Source organism: Notolepis coatsorum, assembly GCF_963971535.1.
Source record: "Notolepis coatsorum genome assembly, chromosome: 14".
Classification (NCBI taxonomy): Eukaryota; Metazoa; Chordata; class Actinopteri; order Aulopiformes; family Paralepididae; genus Notolepis; species Notolepis coatsorum.
The window spans coordinates 72,035,077-72,062,358 of NC_140178.1; the positions used below are offsets into that span (position 1 = coordinate 72,035,077).

At 44.7% G+C, this 27,282-nt stretch overlaps 1 protein-coding gene across 1 annotated transcript in view; it reads right to left on the minus strand.

Moving 5' to 3' along the window:
- Window positions 1–26,777, minus strand: part of LOC311240567 (large ribosomal subunit protein uL3-like) — a gene marked incomplete at its 5' end in the record, with an annotated part of 153,444 nt that extends 126,667 nt beyond the window's left edge. The window contains one exon of the mRNA XM_084329143.1: window positions 26,751–26,777. Coding sequence (XP_084185269.1) covers window positions 26,751–26,777 — 27 coding nt within the window. The remainder of the gene's footprint in view (window positions 1–26,750) is intronic.
- Window positions 26,778–27,282: the final 505 nt, after the last annotated feature.

Below are 27,282 nucleotides of genomic sequence, written 5' to 3' on the forward strand. Positions count from 1 at the left end.
TCCAGAATATCCTGCTATATCATTAAGTGTACCATAGATCTAATTCCCTAAGAGCCAGGTTGTATACTTGCTTCCTGCGTAACCAGAGATTGGACATTCAGTGTTGATTTGCCTACGAGTACTCATTTGCCTTACAAGCGCATTCAAATCATAAATGTAATAGTAACTATTATATGTACCTTTTGCTATATATTAAATATTTGATTATTACCTTTGTGTGGACCCGATTTCATTGTGGGAAAGTGTTCATCATATTTAGATATCGTGTACTGTATGGCCAGTAGTTAAAGTACATAAAGCGGTAGTGGTTTAATGATACCATACTTATCAATACAGTCAGGGAATTGTACCCCTCAGTTACAATTGGTCCTTCGAGCCGGAGGGTAATTAGTGTAATATTAATATAGTGGTATTAATATTGAAATGGCCTATGATGAACACTCCACGAAACGGTCCTCCTAAAGTAGAACGCCCGCAGCGTAGACGACAGCCACCTCAGTACTTAGAGGATTACGCTGCCAGCATACTACCTAGCCTTCTACAAACGGTAAACGCGGTAAAAGTAGAAAGTAAAATTATGTCCGACCCTATCAACCAGGATACCCCGACCACAGAGGCCCTAGTGGGTTCTAATGTAACTGACCAAGCTCACGGTGGGGACCAGGAGGGAACTGACACGACTTTACCCCCCGCAAAGACCGAAGAAGTAGTCCCCCAAGAGCTCCGGGAGGAAGACAACCCTCCAGAGATGGAACTCTGCACGGAACAAGATGAGGAGAGCGCCGAGGAGATAGAACTCCAGGACTCCCCGCAGGGGAACGCATCCCCAACGGGTACTGCCAGGAGCGGCTCACCTCAACCAGCGTCTTCCCCCAGCGAGGCGGAGAGGATGCTGGCACAGGCGTTCCTCGCCAGCCTAGCAGCAGCTACGGAGCGCGATCGACTCCAAGCACAGACGCTTAGCGAGCGCGAACATTCTACCATTGAAAGAGAATGCCTCCAAGTGCAGCAACGGAGCGAAGAAGAGCGCATACGTCTGGAGCTGAGACGCCTTCAGACGGAAGAGAATATGGTAAGAGACCACGCCGAAGCCCTCCACAGGACCAGGAGGTCCAGTACAGCCCAGGCTATACTGCCCTGTCAAGGCAGACCGCAGTAACTCAAAAAAAGTCAAAATTGAGTTATGAGTGAAATTGAACTTGTCAATAAATGTTTTATCTTGTGACCAAGTTTCAGATGTTAATGTCGCTCAGTTTTGGAGATATGGGGTTTTAAAAACTGCAGTAACTACAAAATCACACTCAAAAACCAGGCAGACCGCAGTAACTTCCAAACAGTGAAAAATGGCTTTAAAGTGTTTTGACTTGCCATCCAAAATGTGTTATAGGTAGATAGATGATAGTACCCAGATTTAACATGTATTAATGAAGTAATCTTTAGGCATACAAAAATATGACATAATTATTTTAATTAACCCCCAAAAAGCAGATACTGCACTCTGCTGCACAGTTCCCTTAAATAATTATACAGGTCATGTACAGGCAAAGTGCAGTAACTTCAAATACAATGTTGTTTTCCCTCCAGCTTTCATAACTTAACCTAGCCATTTTGAAAATGAAATTTAACACCTGAATATATTGGAATGATGATGATCCAAATAAAATGGCTAGGTTAAGTTATGAAAGCTGGAGGGAAAACAACAGTGTATTTGAAGTTACTGCACTTTGCCTGTACATGACCTGTATAATTATTTAAGGGAACTGTGCAGCAGAGTGCAGTATCTGCTTTTTGGGGGTTAATTAAAATAATTATGTCATATTTTTGTATGCCTAAAGATTACTTCATTAATACATGTTAAATCTGCGTACTATCATCTATCTACCTATAACACATTTTGGATGGCAAGTCAAAAAACTTTAAAGCCATTTTTCTCAGTTTCACTTTTTTGAAGTTACTGCAGTCTGCCTTGACAGGGCAGTATACCCCCGCGGCTCTGCGCTACAGACCCCCGACTCTATTCACGGGTGAGCATGACGCACGACCAGTCCCGAGGAATAGTACCTGGACCAGCGGGCCATGGTACCCTGCCGGTACCAGCCCACCGAGAGGCGTAAGAGGAGACTCGCCCAGGAGGCCTCTCTTCCAACGCTCACCGATGTGCCAGCCATCCACGGCGTCATACATTGGCACACCGACGTTTCCAGACTTCACCCATGAGAACCGAGCACAGTACACGGAGCTACGGATGTGCTTAGAGACAATGATGGTGGATGTAGCTGATGAACGCCACAAGTATGCTATCCTATTGAAGCACCTGAAAGTGCCCAGAGCGCACAACATAGCGCTGGCCTATGCCACCTCTACCACCCCATACACAGCGGCTCTAGCAGCACTAGACCAAAGATATGGACGTATATGGGATTACGTAATACAAGAGATAAGGCATATTGACCGCCTACCCCCAGCAACAGACAATCGCTCACTAGACGACCTGTCTATCAAAGTACAATCCCTGGTAGGGATGCTGGGGGCGCAACGAGAAAAGGGTATGCACGAACTATACGCAAACTCGAACGTCGAGAGGATTTTAGAGAAGCTGCCGCCCGCCCGACAGGAGCGCTTCAGGCGGCAAAGAGACCACCGTGATCCTAACGGTCCCGAGCCATCCCTCCTAGACCTAGCCGACTTCCTGGCGAGAGAAGTCAGCAGCCTACGGCTGGATACGTTCGTGCGGAGCACACCAAGCTCCAGAGAGGGACCTAGGAGAGCAAACGATGGCCGAAGATCGGTGACTGTCATGCACCAATCAGAATCAGTACCGAGCAGCAAGAACCACAGTACCCCCTCGATGAAAGAGAAGTGGAAGATGGTGTGCCCGTACTGCGAAAAGGAACACTGGTTGTCACAATGTGACCTGTTCAAGAAGATGACCTCTGAAGAAGTGAGTCACTGGATAAAGTCCAACAGGCGCTGTTACCGATGTGCGCGCAGTCACATGGCAGCCGAGTGCCGCCTCAAGAAGAGGTGTAGTCGGTGTGACGGAGCCCACCTAGATGTCCTACACGACAGTAACAGAAGAAAGCCTGCACCATCCAGCAGCACAAAGGCAAGTGTTATGTACATTGACCCCGCTAGCAGCAGCGGCGCCCAGGTGCTCTTAAAGGTGGTCCGCGTAACACTGAGTTACCAAGATAAGGTCATGGACACTTACGCCGTCCTTGATGACGGGTCAGAGAAGACCCTTCTCCTCGCGTCCGCTGCGGCCCAGCTGGGGCTGCGGGGGAGCGAGAACCAGATGACGATTCGGACAATAAGAAGAGATCTAAAGACGATAAAGGGCGAGAATGTCTCCTTCACTATCGCAGCAAGCGGGCAGCCCGAGAGACGGTATAGGATTACTAATGCTTTCACCAGCCAAGAAATAGGACTCTCGCAGTACACCTACCCCATCGCCAAGCTGATGGATAAATATGTGCACCTGCGTCAACTCCCTATCCCGCTCATAGACGGTGCCACCCCGACCCTGCTGATAGGCTCCGACCATGCAGACCTCATAGTCCCGATAGACCGGGTCCATACAGGACCCAGAGGTTGTCCTGCAGCAGTCGAGACCCGCCTAGGATGGACATTACAAGGCCCCCTCGCCAAGTCTCTTAACCGAACAGCAGCCACTAGCTGCCTCCACTCCAGAGCGACAGAAGGAGACACCACACTCCTGCAGCATGTCGAGAGGCTATGGACACTAGAGACAATGCCCTTTAAGAACGAAAAGAAAGACATTCGTTCTAAGGAAGATATTTACGCTATAGCCCTCCTCGAGCAAGGGACAAAGAGAGTCACAGTCAACGGAGTGATGAGATACGCAACTCCACTCCTGAGGCGAGAGGGAATGCCCACCTTTCACGCCACAAAAGAAGCGACAGAGCGGTATCTATTGAACACAGAGCGGCGCCTAGCAAAAGACCCCGCGCAAAAGACTGTGGACCACGCTGAGATTAACAAGCGAATCACAGCGGGACACATAAAGAAAATTGACTGGCGACGTCGTGCGCTGCTCCGCGCCTCCCTGATCAAAGGCGGCTTTGATCTCAGGCAGTGGGCCAGCAGCGACCCGCAAGTACTGCGCAGCCTCTCCCCCGAGGACAAGGCAGCGAGCAGCGACACCTGGATGGCGACCATCCCAGGAGAAGCCCAAGAAATGACACTAGGACTAGTCTGGCGCTTCAAAACAGACTCGCTCCACTATAGACACAAACCCCTGACCAAGGAGCAGGGAAGGTCGACGGCAATACCGACCACCAGACGGAGTGTATACAGAACACTCGCCAGACAATATGACCCGTTGGGATGTATTCTACCTTACACCACCAGGGCAAAGATGATTGTAAGAGCGCTATGGGACAAGGACCAGGGCTGGGACGATCCCATACCCGAACACCTTGCATCCACATGGAGAGTGGGAGACGGAACTCCGCTCACTCCCAGGTGTTAATATACGCCGCAGCTACTTCCCACCCACAGTGAGGCCAGAGACATGCAAGATAGACCTGCACGTATTCAGCGACGCCTCCGAAGTAGCCTACGGTTCGGTGGCCTACTTGCGTGCCCGAGAGGAGGGAGGAGAAATACATACTGCTTTCATCCTGGCTCGCTCAAGAATAGCCCCACGAAAGCAACAATCTATCCCGCGTCTAGAGCTCTGCGCAGCCCTAGCAGGAGCGCAGCTCGCCACGTTAATCCAACGTGAACTCACCATCCCGGTGCAAAGAACAATCTTGTGGTCAGACTCCACGACCGTACTCACATGGATCCGGTCTGATTCGTGCAGATACAAGGTCTTCGTGGGAGTCAGAGTCACCGAGATTCAAGAGTTAACAGAAGTAGCAAGCTGGAGGTATGTGGACACCAAACACAACCCAGCTGACGTCATCACCCAGGGAATGTCCCTGGATGACCTCACCCGTCACAACCTCTACAGTGACGGACCAGAGTTTCTCAAGCTCCCCGAAGAAGAGTGGCCTACACCCACCCCACGGGAGGCGAGTAAAGAGGAGGCAGAGAACAAGAAATCTATGTTCTGTGGGTTGACACACACACTCGTCCCCACAGACCCCGATCTAGACGATTGCCTCACCCTACAGAGTGCGCAGCTAAAGACATTTCTGTGGCACCACCCAGAGGTTCAGCCCACAACTGACATTTCAGCAGCTGACTACGAAGAAGCAGAACTTCTTCTACTAAAACGAGCCCAGAGAGACTCGTTCCCCGATGAGCTAGCCTGTCTACAGGGAGCAAAGCCCGTCCCATCAGACAGCAGACTGCTCCACTTAGCCCCCGAGAGCGACGCCCATAATCTCATCAGAGTGGGTGGTCGTCTGCGGAGAGCCCCAGACTTACCGGATGACGTCAAGTACCCGATAGTCTTGAACAGCCGACACAAGGTCACGGAGCTGATCATAAAGAAATACGACGAGGATGTGCACCACGCAGGGGCAGAGAGAGTCTTCGCGGAGATCAGACGTCGTTATTGGATACTGCAAGGGAGAGAAGCAGTGCGGCGCTTCCAGCGAACCTGTCTAGACTGTCGTAAGTGGCGAGCCCAGCCCAGTATACCCCGGATGGCTGACCTACCTCCCTGTCGCCTCCGACTCGGCGACAAGCCTTTTCACTCCACCGGTATGGACTGTTTCGGCCCGCTGTATATAAAGAAAGGAAGAGGAACCGAGAAGCGGTGGGGTATTGTATTCAAATGCATGACCACCAGAGCGATACATATCGAACTCCTCCCAACCATGAGCACAGACTCATTCCTTATGGCCTTCCGAAGATTCACATCACGGAAAGGAAAACCGTCTACATTGTTGTCTGATCACGGGACAAACTTCAAAGGCGGAGAAAGAGAGCTGAGAGAGAGCTTCCAAGCTATGGGCCCAGAACTTAAGACCCACCTCGCTCCATCCCAGATTGACTTCCAGTTTAATCCCCCGAACGCACCTCACTTCGGTGGAACTTGGGAACGAGAAGTACGTTCCATAAAGACAGCCCTGTACGCCGTGCTTGGGGCCCAGACCGTGGCGGAAGAAGTCTTAATGACAGTCCTCACGGAGATCGAGGGAGTATTGAACTCAAAGCCCCTCGGTTACATCTCAAGTGATGTAGCAGATGTCGACCCAGTCACCCCCAACACACTCTTGATGGGGCGGCTGGACCCCACGCTACCACAGACAATGTACAGGCCTGAAGAAGCGAACGGCCGAAGAATGTGGAGGTACAGTCAAGTACTGGCTGACAAGTTTTGGAACAGCTTCCTACTCCACTACCTGCCGTCTCTACAGACCCGCCAGAAGTGGGTGAAAGAGAGAGACAATTTGACAGAAGGAACAGTCGTCATGATTATCGACCAGTCACTACCCCGAGCTATGTGGCCGGCTGGCCGCGTAAGCAAAGTGATCACCGGTGCCGATGGAAAGGTCCGAGCAGCTGAAGTGCTCGTCCAAGGGGCGGACCTACACCCGACCCGTGGCGAGGCTAATAGAACTGCCGAGGCTCCCTGATACTATCGATGACGACCATGACCCCTTGACTTTGTGAACTGACTGACCCTCACAGCGGACATTGAGTAGTGGACAGTGCGGTTAATCTGTCTCTGCTTAGCTAATTAGGTGGGACTAATTAGGGGGCGGCTGTTACGAAGGATCAGATTAAACCGAATATATATATTTATTTATGGATATATATTGAATAGTATTTGTATATCGTTTGATATCCCTTGTATATTCCTTGTACATATACACGGAATATCCCTTTAGCCTACTATAGCCCATAATAGTTCATTTTCTTATTGGACAAGGACCTGGCGCCAGGGGACAAGCCCCTTGGAGCCAAGTTCAATGGTACCGACGAGACATGTCTCTACTAGCCCCGGCTCTGCGCAGGAATACGGCTACCGAAAGGAGAGTGGCACTATTTGTTCACCGTGCATATAAATATGGCGCAAGTAAATGTAGAAGACCCTTAGTCCTTTACCCTTCTACCCAACTAAGTAACAGAACGTGAAGCCTCACCCACGATACCGCGTGCGGTGTAGTATGGCCTGTTTGGCCTTAGAATAGCATCGAGACCTCGTGCGAATTAATAGCTGAATTGTCAGAGTTTGGCACTGTACCGTCGAGTGCGACGTATTTCTATTAAGTAATAATAGTCTATCGTGTATGGTGCATCGTGCGGTTAGAGTTCTAAAGTGACCAGCATCTCCAACGCTTCCTCGTGTGATCTAGAGTCTTATCCAGGCTGGGGCCGACCACACGTGGCGCTTTCTTCCGAGGAGATCTAGACGAGGACCGAGGGACATGTACACTGGATTACCTACCCGACGACTGCTGAGCCCTATGCGGCTGGAATATATTTGCTTTGGTACTGTGATTTATGGAGCGGATAATCGCCGACGCCTGTGAGTGTTGGATTTACCCCCGAGAGGAGTCAAGTTGAGTCGGCGCTCAGAGACTGAGGTCGCCTAGCTTCTTCTTCACTGTGGAGCTACAGCCTACAAGAGAACCAAGGTGTATTCATCTGCGGATCAAGAGTCTACTGCACTGTCTTCTGTACTTGAAGTCTCCCTAGATATCGTTGACCAGACGGTCTACTACCGACGGCTCTCCTACCCCCCCTACCGGCCTACAACCGGGAGGACCCCTTCCAGAATATCCTGCTATATCATTAAGTGTACCATAGATCTAATTCCCTAAGAGCCAGGTTGTATACTTGCTTCCTGCGTAACCAGAGATTGGACATTCAGTGTTGATTTGCCTACGAGTACTCATTTGCCTTACAAGTGCATTCAAATCATAAATGTAATAGTAACTATTATATGTACCTTTTGCTATATATTAAATATTTGATTATTACCTTTGTGTGGACCCGATTTCATTGTGGGAAAGTGTTCATCATATTTAGATATCGTGTACTGTATGGCCAGTAGTTAAAGTACATAAAGCGGTAGTGGTTTAATGATACCATACTTATCAATACAGTCAGGGAATTGTACCCCTCAGTTACACATTCTATACAAGCATCTTAATTCAAGCTACATAATAAACTCCAGTCAAACACAACATCATTATTCTAAGCTTACAATTGTACACGTTACACAGATTTAAAAAACTGGAAATGTCCATCAAATCTAATTATTATACATGTAAGCTGCATCGTTCATTTCAGCATAACATTATAGTGGTTAGTCCTAAATACTTCCTCATACCATACACATTGTGACAAACCGATCCTACACGTATCTTACTTTGTAGACCACTTTACCCAATGCAGCCCATCTCATTTTCCTTGTACTCTGGACTCTGTCTACATCCCCTTAACTATTTGTATGTATTTAGCTGTACTATTTTTAACCAATCAACTACTCATCCCCCCTTGGTTAAAAATATCCCTGTGCCAAATGTGCGTATGTACGTACCCATCAAAGACAATACTCCTTTGACAGGCAATGTCTGCAGTCTATTCTCAACCTCCTCCCCTAAACCAACCACTAACAATGTTACATTCCTTTCCCTGTATACACACACTTGTATTAAATCGCCATTGCATTAACAAAACTGTCTTCTAACACAGACAACAAGCCTCCACCAATAAATTATAATCTCCCATAAGTCTGAGACCTGTGTCAACATAATAACAGTATATTAAAGACTTCTTGATACAAGCATCCCAAAATAATTACCATTCTACACAGACTTTTCCTATACAGATCTTAAAATCACATTTGTACATGCACAACACACATATAAGCATTTCTGCTTCAACCATCACCTATTAGAAAGCACATTATTTATCAGTTAAGTTCCCATCATGCTAAGTCTCATAACTGTAAACAGAATATTCTGGGAACGCTTAGCCCTGTATACAGGTGACATGTGATTATAATGTAGATGTATTAATCAAAATATGACGCAAGCGATATGCCTCTCCCCACTTGGTCAAGACTCCCCCTGTGTAACATATTTATTGCCCATTTATTACAAGCACAATGTGTATCCGGTATATGAATCCCAGCGTTGTTTAGGGCATGCATATTAAATCATCTACTCCTTGTTTATCCGCCTCTGTCTCATCACATGCTACACCTAAAACACCCTATTTTTTCCACATAAACTTGTAGTAGTACAACCAAAACCACTCCCAGAACACTGTTCACAACCCACAGAATGCACAATACACAAACACAACCATTCAACATAATGCAAAATATTCTCTTACCCGTTATTCCTGTCCCCTGAGCGAATTACTACGAACGCATTGACCCAATCCACGTTGTACCGCGCATGCGCAGTAGCCAACGGCGCACACAGAACGATGTATCGCAACAAAGCATAATTAATATCATAAACGCCTTGTTTCAACACAACACACTGCCACGACATCCACCGCGATCTTCAACCCTTCCTAAACATCATTTTCAAAACTCGAATCGCCACACATTCCGCTCGCAAACTCCACAAAACAACCGCACGCAAGCTAACTAGCCTAGCCAGCCCCAGCGCCACCCAAGCCCTAGGTCCCACAATTATGACGTCAGAAGCGACCAACTTTCGCAAATAACTCCCAATCAACGTTATTATCACACAATCGCTTCACACATAAGCATCGCTCACTCAACGCCACCATGCCGCTTCCAAACATAAAATTGCACGAGCCCTTTTCACGGCGCTATCGCCCAAACTCTCATACCAGCTAACCCGCTAGCCAACCCAATGCGACGTTCAATGCCCTCTCGGGAGCCGTGCCTTTCGAGATCCGTCCATTCATTTAATCCGCTCAGTACCAATCCAACTATAAACAACTCACACATGCTTAAAATAACAAACTACTTTAAAAGAAAATAATTTTTAAAACATTCTCACCTACCAACGCCGCATACACAGTCCAACACGAATCATAAACCAATTCTCCTACCCCTCTCTTCGTCCGGCTCCACGCACCGCGAACGTTACACACTCTCCATTCAACACCATGACGTCATCAAGCAGCGACTTCTTAATATCGTACACAATCGTTACCGCATTAATAATAACCCTCAAAACGGCCACAATCTCCCCAACCTATGCCTCGATTCGCTTCTTAACAATAATTACCGCCACAGTGTTTCGTCAATTCTTCCCACATCATTGTCGTAACGTCCCTAGTTTCACCGCGACTCGTTGACAGAGCTAAGCTAGTTAGCCCCAACCTCCAATATGATTCGCTCCAGACCCATGTACCGCCCTGATCCACGTTACACAACACAACAACCCGGCCGAGTTTGCTATGATCCTACATGGTTACACAAATACATAAATACATAAAAACATAAATACAAACAAACCGACCCCCCCGTACGAGACATCGATTACATGGCGCAGCGCTATCATTATTTTCTCATCACTCTGTTCTCTGTTTCTATGTACTCTATACTCTGTAACTCTGTCTCATTGTGAGCTATGGTATCATCACTCTGTGGTATGTCCATCACTCTGTGGTATGTTCATCTCTATACTCTGTAACTCTGTCTCATTGTGAGCTATGGTATCATCACTCTGTGGTATGTTCATCACTCTGTGGTATGTTCATCTCTCTGGTATCAGGGCTCATATTCCCTGTACTACAATCACGGTTCTCTCATCTCATATTCTCTGTACTCTGTTCTCACCGTGGAACCAGGATATCCTGTACTACAATCACGGTTCTCTCATTTCATATTCTCTGTACTCTGTTCTCACCGTGGAACCAGGATATCCTGTACTACAATCACGGTTCTCTCATTAAACTCTTTACCTTACCCTATAATCTTCTCTTTAAGATCTGACTACTCCGCATTACCCATTAATGAACCATAGCCACTTCACAGTCCCTCTTCCTGCATATCTGTGACTATTCCCCGTTCTACCGCTCCACGCCTTCGCCTTCCAGGGAGAGAAGCAGTGCGGCGCTTCCAGCGAACCTGTCTAGACTGTCGTAAGTGGCGAGCCCAGCCCAGTATACCCCGGATGGCTGACCTACCTCCCTGTCGCCTCCGACTCGGCGACAAGCCTTTTCACTCCACCGGTATGGACTGTTTCGGCCCGCTGTATATAAAGAAAGGAAGAGGAACCGAGAAGCGGTGGGGTATTGTATTCAAATGCATGACCACCAGAGCGATACATATCGAACTCCTCCCAACCATGAGCACAGACTCATTCCTTATGGCCTTCCGAAGATTCACATCACGGAAAGGAAAACCGTCTACATTGTTGTCTGATCACGGGACAAACTTCAAAGGCGGAGAAAGAGAGCTGAGAGAGAGCTTCCAAGCTATGGGCCCAGAACTTAAGACCCTCCTCGCTCCATCCCAGATTGACTTCCAGTTTAATCCCCCGAACGCACCTCACTTCGGTGGAACTTGGGAACGAGAAGTACGTTCCATAAAGACAGCCCTGTACGCCGTGCTTGGGGCCCAGACCGTGGCGGAAGAAGTCTTAATGACAGTCCTCACGGAGATCGAGGGAGTATTGAACTCAAAGCCCCTCGGTTACGTCTCAAGTGATGTAGCAGATGTCGACCCAGTCACCCCCAACACACTCTTGATGGGGCGGCTGGACCCCACGCTACCACAGACAATGTACAGGCCTGAAGAAGCGAACGGCCGAAGAATGTGGAGGTACAGTCAAGTACTGGCTGACAAGTTTTGGAACAGCTTCCTACTCCACTACCTGCCGTCTCTACAGACCCGCCAGAAGTGGGTGAAAGAGAGAGACAATTTGACAGAAGGAACAGTCGTCATGATTATCGACCAGTCACTACCCCGAGCTATGTGGCCGGCTGACCGCGTAAGCAAAGTGATCACCGGTGCCGATGGAAAGGTCCGAGCAGCTGAAGTGCTCGTCCAAGGGGCGGACCTACACCCGACCCGTGGCGAGGCTAATAGAACTGCCGAGGCTCCCTGATACTATCGATGACGACCATGACCCCATGACTTTGTGAACTGACTGACCCTCACAGCGGACATTGAGTAGTGGACAGTGCGGTTAATCTGTCTCTGCTTAGCTAATTAGGTGGGACTAATTAGGGGGCGGCTGTTACGAAGGATCAGATTAAACCGAATATATATATTTATTTATGGATATATATTGAATAGTATTTGTATATCGTTTGATATCCCTTGTATATTCCTTGTACATATACACGGAATATCCCTTTAGCCTACTATAGCCCATAATAGTTCATTCTCTTATTGGACAAGGACCTGGCGCCAGGGGACAAGCCCCTTGGAGCCAAGTTCAATGGTACCGACGAGACATGTCTCTACTAGCCCCGGCTCTGCGCAGGAATACGGCTACCGAAAGGAGAGTGGCACTATTTGTTCACCGTGCATATAAATATGGCGCAAGTAAATGTAGAAGACCCTTAGTCCTTTACCCTTCTACCCAACTAAGTAACAGAATGTGAAGCCTCACCCACGATACCGCGTGCGGTGTAGTATGGCCTGTTTGGCCTTAGAATAGCATCGAGACCTCGTGCGAATTAATAGCTGAATTGTCAGAGTTTGGCACTGTACCGTCGAGTGCGACGTATTTCTATTAAGTAATAATAGTCTATCGTGTATGGTGCATCGTGCGGTTAGAGTTCTAAAGTGACCAGCATCTCCAACGCTTCCTCATGTGATCTAGAGTCTTATCCAGGCTGGGGCCGACCACACGTGGCGCTTTCTTCCGAGGAGATCTAGACGAGGACCGAGGGACATGTACACTGGATTACCTACCCGACGACTGCTGAGCCCTATGCGGCTGGAATATATTTGCTTTGGTACTGTGATTTATGGAGCGGATAATCGCCGACGCCTGTGAGTGTTGGATTTACCCCCGAGAGGAGTCAAGTTGAGTCGGCGCTCAGAGACTGAGGTCGCCTAGCTTCTTCTTCACTGTGGAGCTACAGCCTACAAGAGAACCAAGGTGTATTCATCTGCGGATCAAGAGTCTACTGCACTGTCTTCTGTACTTGAAGTCTCCCTAGATATCGTTGACCAGACGGTCTACTACCGACGGCTCTCCTACCCCCCCTACCGGCCTACAACCGGGAGGACCCCTTCCAGAATATCCTGCTATATCATTAAGTGTACCATAGATCTAATTCCCTAAGAGCCAGGTTGTATACTTGCTTCCTGCGTAACCAGAGATTGGACATTCAGTGTTGATTTGCCTACGAGTACTCATTTGCCTTACAAGTGCATTCAAATCATAAATGTAATAGTAACTATTATATGTACCTTTTGCTATATATTAAATATTTGATTATTACCTTTGTGTGGACCCGATTTCATTGTGGGAAAGTGTTCATCATATTTAGATATCGTGTACTGTATGGCCAGTAGTTAAAGTACATAAAGCGGTAGTGGTTTAATGATACCATACTTATCAATACAGTCAGGGAATTGTACCCCTCAGTTACACATTCTATACAAGCATCTTAATTCAAGCTACATAATAAACTCCAGTCAAACACAACATCATTATTCTAAGCTTACAATTGTACACGTTACACAGATTTAAAAAACTGGAAATGTCCATCAAATCTAATTATTATACATGTAAGCTGCATCGTTCATTTCAGCATAACATTATAGTGGTTAGTCCTAAATACTTCCTCATACCATACACATTGTGACAAACCGATCCTACACGTATCTTACTTTGTAGACCACTTTACCCAATGCAGCCCATCTCATTTTCCTTGTACTCTGGACTCTGTCTACATCCCCTTAACTATTTGTATGTATTTAGCTGTACTATTTTTAACCAATCAACTACTCATCCCCCCTTGGTTAAAAATATCCCTGTGCCAAATGTGCGTATGTACGTACCCATCAAAGACAATACTCCTTTGACAGGCAATGTCTGCAGTCTATTCTCAACCTCCTCCCCTAAACCAACCACTAACAATGTTACATTCCTTTCCCTGTATACACACACTTGTATTAAATCGCCATTGCATTAACAAAACTGTCTTCTAACACAGACAACAAGCCTCCACCAATAAATTATAATCTCCCATAAGTCTGAGACCTGTGTCAACATAATAACAGTATATTAAAGACTTCTTGATACAAGCATCCCAAAATAATTACCATTCTACACAGACTTTTCCTATACAGATCTTAAAATCACATTTGTACATGCACAACACACATATAAGCATTTCTGCTTCAACCATCACCTATTAGAAAGCACATTATTTATCAGTTAAGTTCCCATCATGCTAAGTCTCATAACTGTAAACAGAATATTCTGGGAACGCTTAGCCCTGTATACAGGTGACATGTGATTATAATGTAGATGTATTAATCAAAATATGACGCAAGCGATATGCCTCTCCCCACTTGGTCAAGACTCCCCCTGTGTAACATATTTATTGCCCATTTATTACAAGCACAATGTGTATCCGGTATATGAATCCCAGCGTTGTTTAGGGCATGCATATTAAATCATCTACTCCTTGTTTATCCGCCTCTGTCTCATCACATGCTACACCTAAAACACCCTATTTTTTCCACACAAACTTGTAGTAGTACAACCAAAACCACTCCCAGAACACTGTTCACAACCCACAGAATGCACAATACACAAACACAACCATTCAACATAATGCAAAATATTCTCTTACCCGTTATTCCTGTCCCCTGAGTGAATTACTACGAACGCATTGACCCAATCCACGTTGTACCGTGCATGCGCAGTAGCCAACGGCGCACACAGAACGATGTATCGCAACAAAGCATAATTAATATCATAAACGCCTTGTTTCAACACAACACACTGCCATGACATCCACCGCGATCTTCAACCCTTCCTAAACATCATTTTCAAAACTCGAATCGCCACACATTCCGCTCGCAAACTCCACAAAACAACCGCACGCAAGCTAACTAGCCTAGCCAGCCCCAGCGCCACCCAAGCCCTAGGTCCCACAATTATGACGTCAGAAGCGACCAACTTTCGCAAATAACTCCCAATCAACGTTATTATCACACAATCGCTTCAGACATAAGCATCGCTCACTCAACGCCACCATGCCGCTTCCAAACATAAAATTGCACGAGCCCTTTTCACGGCGCTATCGCCCAAACTCTCATACCAGCTAACCCGCTAGCCAACCCAATGCGACGTTCAATGCCCTCTCGGGAGCCGTGCCTTTCGAGATCCGTCCATTCATTTAATCCGCTCAGTACCAATCCAACTATAAACAACTCACACATGCTTAAAATAACAAACTACTTTAAAAGAAAATAATTTTTAAAACATTCTCACCTACCAACGCCGCATACACAGTCCAACACGAATCATAAACCAATTCTCCTACCCCTCTCTTCGTCCGGCTCCACGCACCGCGAACGTTACACACTCTCCATTCAACACCATGACGTCATCAAGCAGCGACTTCTTAATATCGTACACAATCGTTACCGCATTAATAATAACCCTCAAAACGGCCACAATCTCCCCAACCTATGCCTCGATTCGCTTCTTAACAATAATTACCGCCACAGTGTTTCGTCAATTCTTCCCACATCATTGTCGTAACGTCCCTAGTTTCACCGCGACTCGTTGACAGAGCTAAGCTAGTTAGCCCCAACCTCCAATATGATTCGCTCCAGACCCATGTACCGCCCTGATCCACGTTACACAACACAACAACCCGGCCGAGTTTGCTATGATCCTACATGGTTACACAAATACATAAATACATAAAAACATAAATACAAACAAACCGACCCCCCCGTACGAGACATCGATTACATGGCGCAGCGCTATCATTATTTTCTCATCACTCTGTTCTCTGTTTCTATGTACTCTATACTCTGTAACTCTGTCTCATTGTGAGCTATGGTATCATCACTCTGTGGTATGTCCATCACTCTGTGGTATGTTCATCTCTATACTCTGTAACTCTGTCTCATTGTGAGCTATGGTATCATCACTCTGTGGTATGTTCATCACTCTGTGGTATGTTCATCTCTCTGGTATCAGGGCTCATATTCCCTGTACTACAATCACGGTTCTCTCATCTCATATTCTCTGTACTCTGTTCTCACCGTGGAACCAGGATATCCTGTACTACAATCACGGTTCTCTCATTTCATATTCTCTGTACTCTGTTCTCACCGTGGAACCAGGATATCCTGTACTACAATCACGGTTCTCTCATTAAACTCTTTACCTTACCCTATAATCTTCTCTTTAAGATCTGACTACTCCGCATTACCCATTAATGAACCATAGCCACTTCACAGTCCCTCTTCCTGCATATCTGTGACTATTCCCCGTTCTACCGCTCCACGCCTTCGCCTTCCAGTAAATTACCTATCCCTAACCTATCCCCCTAAGCTATTATAAACCTCAAACGAATAGGCTGGGAACGGCCTCCTGTGTCTGAACAAACATACAAACATCAAAAGCCCATGTTTGCATGTTTACTGCACAACAAGCGCGATCCCTATACCTTTGGATATTCTAACCTAAACCAACCTAACCACCGCTCCCCCATTCTTGTATGCAAAAGGCCATATTCACCGTGGGTCCCAACTAGTGGCGTACACAACCAGCCTTCATCCTGTCCCTCTGTCCTCCATCCAGACAACAAGCCCCTGCCTGCAACTTCAAACGCAGCAACCCCCAGCTCTTTTCCCTGCACGTCCCCAACATACACGCAAGGTCCAGAGACCTCACCGCACATCTACAGGGGGGGCACAACAGGGTGGGTAAGAACGGCACCATTTCTGTAGTATATTCCTACAGAATCCCACAATAATCTAAGGTTATTGTAGTATCAGTGACCTGGATGCAATCCTACCTTGAGGGGAGGGAACAGATGGTGGAGGTAAACGGTACCCTATCCCCCCCTCCTCACAGTGAGCTGTGGTGTTCCACGAGGAAGCATACTAGGACCGCTACTGTTCCTAATTTATGCAAATGACATGTCGTCAGCTTGTGACTGCAACTTGTTCCTGTTTGCGGACGACTCAGCCCTGCTGGTCTCTGACAAGAACAAGTTACAGGTTGAAAAAACCCTCAGCTCGGAACTAGGCAGAATCTGCATATGGCTCGCTGATAACAAACTATCATTACACATGGGCAAAACAGAGTCCATTCTCTTCGGTTCAAATAACAAACTCAGCAAGACCGACGGCTTCTCAGTTACAGTGGGTGACAATATTGTCACAAGGAAAGATGAAATTACCTACCTGGGTTCCATCCTAGAGGCTAATCTCTCCTGTGACAAAATGGCATCCAATGTAATAAAAAAAGTCAACCAACGAACTCGATTCTTGTACCGGATCTCCTCTCTGGTAAACAAGAATACCCTGAAGACTCTGGCAGGAGCACTCATTCAGGGGTACTACGACTATGCTTGCACCTCATGGTACCAAAGCACCTCAAAGGCGCTAAAAACAAAATTACAAACATCTCAAAACAAACTGGTCAGACTACTGCTTGACCTTACTCCTAGAACCCACCTCACCCCTGCCCACTTTGACAACCTAGGATGGCTTAGAGTAGACGACAGAGTACAGCAACTTGCAATGGGCCTGGTCTACAAGATACACTACACGACCAAGGTACCCATGTACATGTCAAAATACTTCCCAAAGGTCAGTGAATACCACGATCACAACACCAGAGGGAGCTCCACAAATCATGTTAAACCCAGATTCGGCTCAAATAAGGGACTAAACACGTTTCGCAATTATGCCACATCAATGTGGAACGCCCTACCCAAAGCTGTAAAGGAATGTGGATCACTACCCACTTTCAAAACCTCTCTCAAGGGACACCTACGGGAGACTGCAATTCAACACTGGCCCCTGTAAATATCCTAACCCAACCCCCTCCAATGTACAGTCATTTACCTAGTATGGTTTTGTCAATAGTCCAATGTACAATTTTGTTTGTTTGTACAGTGTCTCCCCCCCCCCCCCCTCAATGTACAGTTTTGCTTGTACATACAGTGTGCCCCCCAACCACCTCCAATGTAGATTACCCAGTATGGTTGTCAATATCCCAGTGTACCCAACCCCCCCCCCCACCCAACCTCCTCCAATGTACAGTTTCTACGTCAAATGTATATACTCCCTTTTCCTGACTCCTTCTGTATCACAAACAGTACTGTATTTGCAAATCTGGTATGTCATAAATGTATAGATGTAGCAGTACTGACTATCTGTATGTCATGTATGTCATATATGTCCAGATTAATTGAAAATGGGGGACCCTGATGTAAACAAGACGAAAGTCTTTCTCTGGTCTGCATCCCCTTAACAATTGTGTGTATTGAGCTGTACTGTATTGTACCCATTCTGCAATCTGTTAATACAGTTTTCAATCAATCAATCAATCAGTACAATGGGATTGCTTATCTGGAAGGAGGAGAAAGGGTTCATAGTGATAGAATTGTTGGTCTCCTCATCTGACTTAAAGCAGATGAAGAAATAAACGTGTAGCCAGACAAACCAGAACTATAGTTCAACTCAACATTTATTTGAGCCAGGGGCGTCAATTTGGTATGGCAAGGTATGGCACTCGCCATACCTTGGCAAATAAAAATGTAAAAAAAAAAAAAAATTATTTAATTTTTTTTTTATATATATATTTTTTTTATTATTTTTTAAACAAACACATAAACATAAACATGACAACATAAAATTTGATATACGAGCATTAATTAACAGTGCACATCCAATGAAATGACCATTTAAATAAATGTAATATACAAGGTATACACCTAATACTTGCTATCTAATACCCTATACATATATGCTCTCGCTCGCTCCCCCCCCCCGGGCCCCCCCCTTGGATAATCCATCCAATTATTTACAATTTTTTATGTTGATTTAGAATTCGAATGTCAACATTATGAATGAAGCTTCGAACTATTCGGTACAGCCCTAGCATGTTTTGATATTGTCAATTATCTCACTTTTACTAGGTGACTTTTACTGTGACTAACTGAAATATGCCCAAAAAAAAGGAAAATGGACATAGGGAAGTTTTTTTTTATCAAAGGGCAGCAGAGACAAGTGATACAGGGACACAGGTAAGGTCTGGCTTAGTGATTATAACAGTGCAGTTCAGCATTCAGTAACCCATACTTTTTGTGAATGTGTTTTTGATACTACATTCTGTTGAACACACACCTCAAAACCGTACCTAAGGAAAATTGGCTCAATTGCAAGAAATTTAAAGTAATAGACAGTTATGATATTACATTCTGCATAATTCGTATGCAAAATATTGTGGTTCCCTGCTTTAGTCTGTTGACACATTTCTATACTAAAAATGCTTGTGTAGTCCTGTGTCATACCTAAATGTCATATAACTGAATTGTATAGAAACAACTCACCAAAAGTGACTATTGCACAACTGATTTGACAAAAAAAATCCCCCCTTCACCCCCCCCTCGCCATACCTTGCCTTTTACTGAAATGACGCCACTGATTTGAGCCACAGGCCAAGGGTGAATAAGAAGTTGCCTTTTACATACAAAAGATTATCAGAAAAACATTAACATGGCTGCCGTGTACAGAAATCACAATAAGGTGTGCATCTCAAACCCCAATATGTACAGAAACAGTCACTCGTTAACATAATTTGAACATACATTGACAATACTGTAAGCCCTTTTTGTATGTAAGTAAGCCTGGTTCCTAAGCTAAGTTTACAGTCTATTCTAGTCTATTGGTGGTTCCATTTCAGCTTACTTACATTAAAACAGCTCAGCAGTAGTCTCTCGGTGGGGGGGGGGGGGGGGGGGCGGTTGGAGCACGCAGACCTGGGTGGGATCTGGGCTCCAGAATCACACTTTGTGGGCCCTTATATCCTATCATTTCTAGCCAATATTAGCACATGGTTGATCCAATCCAGCATCTTCTTCTGGGGGGTTGGGTCTTGTCCCACGGGTGGGGGTTGGTGTGATGTCTTCAGGTGGGGTGGTGTGAATAGCCCCCTCCTTTGGGCCATAGCTTCTCATGTTTGGACAGAGAGGGGGGGCCTGCCTATGGCCCCCGTCGTTGTCGTCCTCCCGGGAACAGAAGGGCCTATTACCATACAGTACTAACCAGAATTCTATAACAAGAGTGTAATCACCCTTCCTTTCATGTGACATTCTAAATGGTAGTATTCTTTGTAAGTTACCTACACCAACCTTTATTTACCAGATAATATAACAGTGATAAATATACCAGGATTTAGAGTGAGTCCCCATTTCGTCTGTGGGGTGCAACTTATTTACATAGTCTTTGTTGTCTCCTGATTACATTAGCTTGAGGGGGGCTTTATGACCTGTAACTGTTCTCCTACATACCGTTTGGGTACGCAGTCTTCTCATGAGAGGGGGTTGGTGTAGAATGTCTGTTTCTCCTACATTATGACTCTCTAATTATTCACACCTATTAATTATGAAATTCAACGTCAATACTACCACAAGTCTCTGAAAAATTAGATCTTGAGAGAATTGTTGAATATAGAACACAAATGTTTTAGAATGTCTATTATGACATCATACTGTGACATCACAAATGGTCTAGAATGTCCTATTATGACATCATACTGTGACATCGCAAATGTTCTAGAATGGTCTATTATGATACTGTGACATCACAAATGTTCTAGAATGAGCTATTATGACATCATACTGTGACAACACAAATGTTCTAGAATGTTCTATTATGACATCATACTGTGACATACTGTGACATCCCAACGGAACATGTTTGAGTCCATTTGAATAATATAAATAATATGTTTGGTAAGGCTGTCCCCGAAGCCTGTTTTTGGGATTCACACTTCGTCAGGGTTCTTCGAACGGACGTTCGAACCTTGGTTTTTAATAAAAGAATTTAAATTAAAAAAATTATTCTCATTTTATTTTTATAAATAATTTTTATTTCTATTTTTTTTATATCCTCAAACTAAATCCTCAATTTGAATAAAGTGATTAATCTGATTAAATTAGTATTTTTTCTTTTATTAAATCAACTTCCCAGCCCCCTGTCAACTGTCAAATGATGTCAACTGTCAACCTGAATTAACATTCAGTATTCAATATTGTCTGATCCAATATTAACATTCAGTATTCAAGTAGAACAGCTAGCTAGCCGTTGTGGACACTCACCTTTCCACAGCAAAACGGTAGGCAAGGCACCTTGGTTGAGAAATGCAGGCTTCAATCTATGTTGTTTAGTCTATCTGTTCAGTAGGCCTACTGTTCAGTACTGTTTCAAGATGCACAATGAGATCTTCTGTCTTCTTCTTCTTCTTATTTGAATTTCCGGCAGTGTAGACGCATCGTGGCGTATTACTGCCCTCCGCAATTCTTCTTCTTCTTCTTCTTCTTCTTCTTCTTCTTCTTCTTCTTCTTCTTCTTCTTCTTCTTCTTCTTCTTCTTCTTCTTCTTCTTCTTCTTCTTCTTCTTCTTCTTCTTCTTCTTCTTCTTCTACTGGACCCCGTCATCCCCTACATTGTCCATGAATTCTCCACTTGCACAATCTGAAAGTAGCCACTTCCGGCTGACTTCCGGTTGCCAATGGCACTTCCTGTCCCATCCAAATACATTGGTTTTAGCTACTTTTCTCCCCTTATTTAAACAACTTTGTCGTCACAGAGAGGCAATGAAACGTTTGTATTATTATAGTATAGAATGTATTTAATAAGCAAACGTTTGTCAGCAGGGTTTTTGGGCTGTATTTCATGTAAAAACGTTTACTGTTAGTTTCCTTGCTCAGCCAGCATTAGCTAACAGAAGCCAGTGGTTAAACAGGCCGGATTAGCTTTGAGCTAACTATCTTTCCCGACCCATGTATTCATTCCATTCTTTTTTTTTAAATACTTTATTTCTCAGTTTACTAGACAAGAACAGACAAAACAAAAAGGAGGAGACAGAACAAAAATAAACAGACAAAACTAAACAAAAAAAAAACGAAAAGGACTGCCAGACAGGAAAATAAAATAACAGTGTGACTTAACTCAAAGCATTAAAGTGTGTTGTATAGCCAGGTGTTACAAGGTGCAGGTCAAACATGATATACAGGGGTGAGTCTCTGCAGAGTGCAGTTATTTGTCCTTCAGATAGTCAATGAATGGGCTCCATATGTCCGAAAACCTGTTGTGCTCTTTGGATCTGTAATAGCGGATCCTCTCCATCTGTATGATTGTGATCATTTCATTGAGCCATTTCTGGAAACACGGGGGTGTAGGTGATTTCCAATCGGTTAGAATAATTTTTTTTGCAGCTACCATGCCGAGCATTAGTGTCTGTTGTTCCTCCCTCGTGTACCTTAAGGCAGTCTCTGAACACCCAAAGAGTGCCAACTCTGGATCAGGGGGAATGTCCTTTCCATAGACCCTGGAAAACCACTGGAATATTTCACCCCAGAATTTTTGTAAATGAGGACAGAGCCAAAAGAGATGTGTTAAAGAGCCCTCTGCAACTTTACACCTGTCACATAATGGAGAAAGAGATGGATAAATTCTATGTAGTTTGGTCTTTGAATAGTGGAGTCTATGGATGACTTTAAATTGAATCAATTTGTACCTAGCATTGATCGAGCAAGTTTGGATTCTAGTCAAACCTTCATTCCATATGTTCTCAGACACCTCTAGATTCAACTCAGTGGACCAGGCATCTCTCAGATGGTCAGTGGACACAGAGGTGGAAAACAGGGACATAAAGCGAGATATCAGGTGTCTGGAGTCTGGAGGAAGCTTCAGGAGATCATAGAATGGGCAATTCTCTGGCATGGTTTCAAAATGTGGAATTTTTTCTTTGACATAGTGTCTGATTTGGAGATATCGAAAAAAGTGGGAGTTAGGGATGTTAAATTTTGTTTTCAGTTGGTCGAATGATGCAAACTGTTTGTCTATGTACAAGTCTCCAAGGGTCGTGAGTCCCTTGTCCCTCCAGACAGCAAACGCCCCATCTGTCCGAGATGGCAAAAAGGAGTGGTTATGACATATAGGGGTATACATACAGACATTTGGTGGCTTGTGAACACCTCTTATCTGATTCAAAATCCTAAGTGAGTTCCTTAAGATAAAATTGTCACCAATTAGCTTTTGAGGGGATTCTGTTTTAGAAAAAAGTAAAGTACAGAGAGAGGAGCCTTTTACTGCTGTGGCTTCAATGTTTAGCCACAGGGGGGAGTTATTAGATGGTGTCTCACCCGAGAGTCCCCTCTGCCAATAGGTCAAAGCTCTAGCATTGGCTGCCCAATAATAATTCCTGAATACAGGGAGGCCTAGGCCTCCCTCCTGTGTTGGCTTCTGCAGATGCCCTTTTGATATGCGATGGGTTTTATATCCCCATACAAATGGGAAAATAATAGAGTCTAGTTTCTTAAAGAATGCTGCAGTGAGGAAGATTGGCAGATTTTGAAATAGATACAAGAATCTAGGAAGAGACACCATCTTGATTGCGTTAATACGCCCCACCATAGATAAGGGCAGGGTCCTCCACTTCTCTATGTTGAGTTTTAACTTTGTGAGCATGTCAGCATAGTTAAGTCTAAATAAGAGTTTGGGATTTCGAGATATTCGGAGTCCTAAATATGAAAAATGGTCATTTACTACTTTAAATGGTAGAGCCTTAAGAAAGTCTGAGTTCAGGCCGCCCGAGAGAGGCATGAACTCACTCTTACCCCAATTGATTGTGTAGCCAGAAAGCTTACCAAATGATTCAATGAAATCTAACAAGGGAGGAACAGAGGTTTCTGGGTCTGAAAGATATAACAATGTATCATCAGCGTAAAGGCTCACCCGGCTTTCCATGTCCCCTATCTTAATGCCTCTGATATTGGGGTGGCTCCTGATTCCTATCGCGAGGGGCTCCAGAGCAACGTCGAATAGTAAGGGAGAAAGCGGATCGCCCTGTCGGACCCCACGTTGCAAGTCAAAAGGTCCAGATTTATCATTATTAGTGAGGATGGAGGATGTCGGGCAGAGATATAGTATTTTGACCCATGCAATAAAAGAGTCTCCAAATCCAAATCTTTTAAGTGCCTCGAGCATGTAGGGCCACTCTATTTGATCAAACGCTTTGGCTGCATCTAAGGACAAAATGGCCGCTCTGGAGTTGTCCTCGTGGTTGGTATAAACATTGTTCAGGAGCCGACGCACATTACAAAATGAAAATCTGCCTGGGATAAACCCTGTTTGGTCAGGGTGTATAATTGATGGAATATGTCTCCCTAATCTATTGGCTAATACTTTTGTGATCGATTTTTGATCAAAATTAAGGAGGGCGATGGGCCGGTAGCTCCCAGGCTCTGTTTCCTCCTTGCCCTTCTTCAGTATGATACATATATTTGCTTCGTACAGAGAGTTCGGAAATCTGTTATTCTTAATGGAGTCATTGATCATTCTGAGTAGGATTGGGGCAAGTGTCTTGTGAAATGTCTTGTAAAATTCACAGCCAAATCCGTCTGGGCCTGCTGCCTTACCAGAGGGGAATGACTTAATTGCCTCAACTAGCTCACTCTCTGAAAAATCTGAATCGAGTTCTAACCTGGATGACTCATCCAGTTTTGGCAGGTTGAGAGAGTCAAAAAAAATTGTAAAGTCTGCGTTAGTGGCCTGAGACTTTGTTTTGTATAATTCTGAATAAAATTCTTTAAAGCGGTTGTTTATTTCCTTAGGGTTAGTTAACAAATCACCTGTTTTAGATAAAATTTTGTGGATTGCACGGCTCGCCTGTGCTCCTTTCAACTGTCTGGCCAACAGCCTCTCTGGTTTGTCGCTCAGTTCGAAATGTCTCTGTTTGAGCTTCAATAAGAGTTTACCGATGTTTCCACTAAGAATGCGGTTATATTCATACTTTAAATTCAGGATCTTATTATAGTCTTCTTGCAAAAGAGAGTTCCTGTAAGTCTGTTCAAGGGTCGGGAGTGTGTTTTCGATTTCCACCAGACGATGGCGCTGTTCCCTTTTTTTTGAACTTTCAAAGGAAATTATATGACCTCTCATTACTGCTTTAAGAGTCTCCCAGAGTATGGAGTCTGAGACCTCCCCTGTGTCATTGAACTCAAGGAACTCCTCCAAGTGAGCTGTCATACAGTTAATAAACTCTTGGTCTGTGAGCAGCCACGGGTTAAAGCGCCAACAGTAGCTTTGTTTGGGCAAAGCAAGCTTTATTTCTAGTGAAACTGGACTGTGATCCGATATTATTATATTATGATATTTGGTATTCACAATGTTAGTTATTAATTTTGCATCCACTAAAAAATAATCAATTCTCGTGTATGACTTATGGACATGCGAGAAAAACGAATAGTCTTTGTCCGTTGGGTGTTGTAGTCTCCAGATATCTACTATGTTTCTAGATTTAATTAAATTATTTAATGTTAGGACAGAAGCTATTGCTGTTGGGGTGCGGGAGGAGAGTCTATCCAAATATGGGTCAAGGTAGCAATTAAAGTCTCCACCCATTAATAAATTAGTGGTGCCTAGGTCTGGAATTAAATCAAATACTTTGCGAAAGAAATTTGGATCATCAGTGTTTGGGCCATATATGTTCAATAAAGTGATAGGGAACGAATGTATGTTTCCAGTAATCATAATATACCTGCCATTTGGATCTGTGACTATTGAGGAAAGCTGGAATGGGATATTCTTGCGAAAAAGAATAGCGACACCTCTAGCTTTGGATGTGAAAGGTGACTGGTAAACTTGAGATATCCAGTTAGCCCTCAGTCGCCTCTGTTCTGTAGCTTTTATGTGAGTTTCTTGTAGAAACATTATGTCAGCGTTAAGAGACTTTAAATGCGCAAACACTTTGCCCCGCTTTAGAGCTTGCCCAAGACCGCATACATTCCACGAGACCAGCGTTATGTTATTCATATCTGTCTGATTTATACGAGTGGATCCTGACATGTAGGCTATACAATTGAAATAATGGGAACAGCCTGGAAAAGCACACTAGAATGAAAATTAAACAATGAGTCTGGCAGCTCTGGACAACATTCAACACAATTACCCCCCCCCCCCCCCCTCCCTCCCCCCGGAAGACGGTCGCGTGGGTAGAATACCATAGTATTCTTATTCCACATAGCCATCTCCCTACCTCCCATTTTCTGCCTATTGCAGAGTTGTGACATGTTAGCTGGTCAAACAGCTCCCTCTATTGGTCTCCCTGTGTTAGTAACTATCCAATGCATTATCAAAAAACTAAATTGGAAGGGAAACAGGGAGATCAATTATTTTTTCCTTTTCTTTCTTTCTTTAATTTATGGTAAATTATATTGGGTAAGGAGAGTAATGCTATGGTGATACTATCGTCCCCATCAGTCATGGTGACCACAGCACCATACACAGCAACACTACTGGTAATAAAGATAAAATAAAATAAAGATACCAGCAGTAATAATTCACCCAGCACAGTTACCACTATATCTGTCGCTAATAACATAGATTGTAATAATAATAGCAAAACAAATATATGAATAATATAAACCATATATAGACCAAGTTATATTGGGTAAGGAGAGTAATGCCATGGGTGATATTAACGTCCCCATCAATCATGATGACAACAGCACCATCCACAGCAGCACTAATGGTTAGAAAGAAAAGTTATCATATTTTTTTTTTAAACCCATGAACAGTGCCAAACAGAAGAGGGTTTCATATTACTCCAAGTCCATGTGGCCACGTTAGACTGAAATGTTCACAATATTTTCAGCTGACCAGTGTGGACAGCGCCACCATGGGCATACCTGTGTTCTGTATGATGTGTACAGTATGTACAGTAGTAGACAGTCTCGTCCTAGGTCGGCGCTGGTGATGAGTGTGCCTCCGCGTCTAATGTGGGCTTGATCTCGGTTGTGTAGAAGTCCATTGCCTCCGATGCTTCGGTGAAGGAGTGAGTCTTATCCTTGAAGGTGATGAGCAGCTTAGCAGGGTGAGCCACCCCGTAGCACAGTTTTGTTTTGCGTAAGAGTGATCTGAGCTCATCAAAGGAGGCTTGCTGCTTGCGTTGGTCTGCTGTGGCATCACGGAAGATGCTGATTTTATGTCCTTTGTACTGTAGCCCGCCTGGCTCTCTAGCTTTCACACCGGCAAGACGCACAACCGTCTGTCTTATATCAGAGTTGTTGAGTTTAGCGATTAGGCATCGCGTCTTGCCTTTATTTGCTCCGATGCGGTGAGCGATATTGACCAAGTGAGGTGGACGTCCTAGATCTTGACCAAAAAGTTCGCTCAGCATTTCGTTTACAAA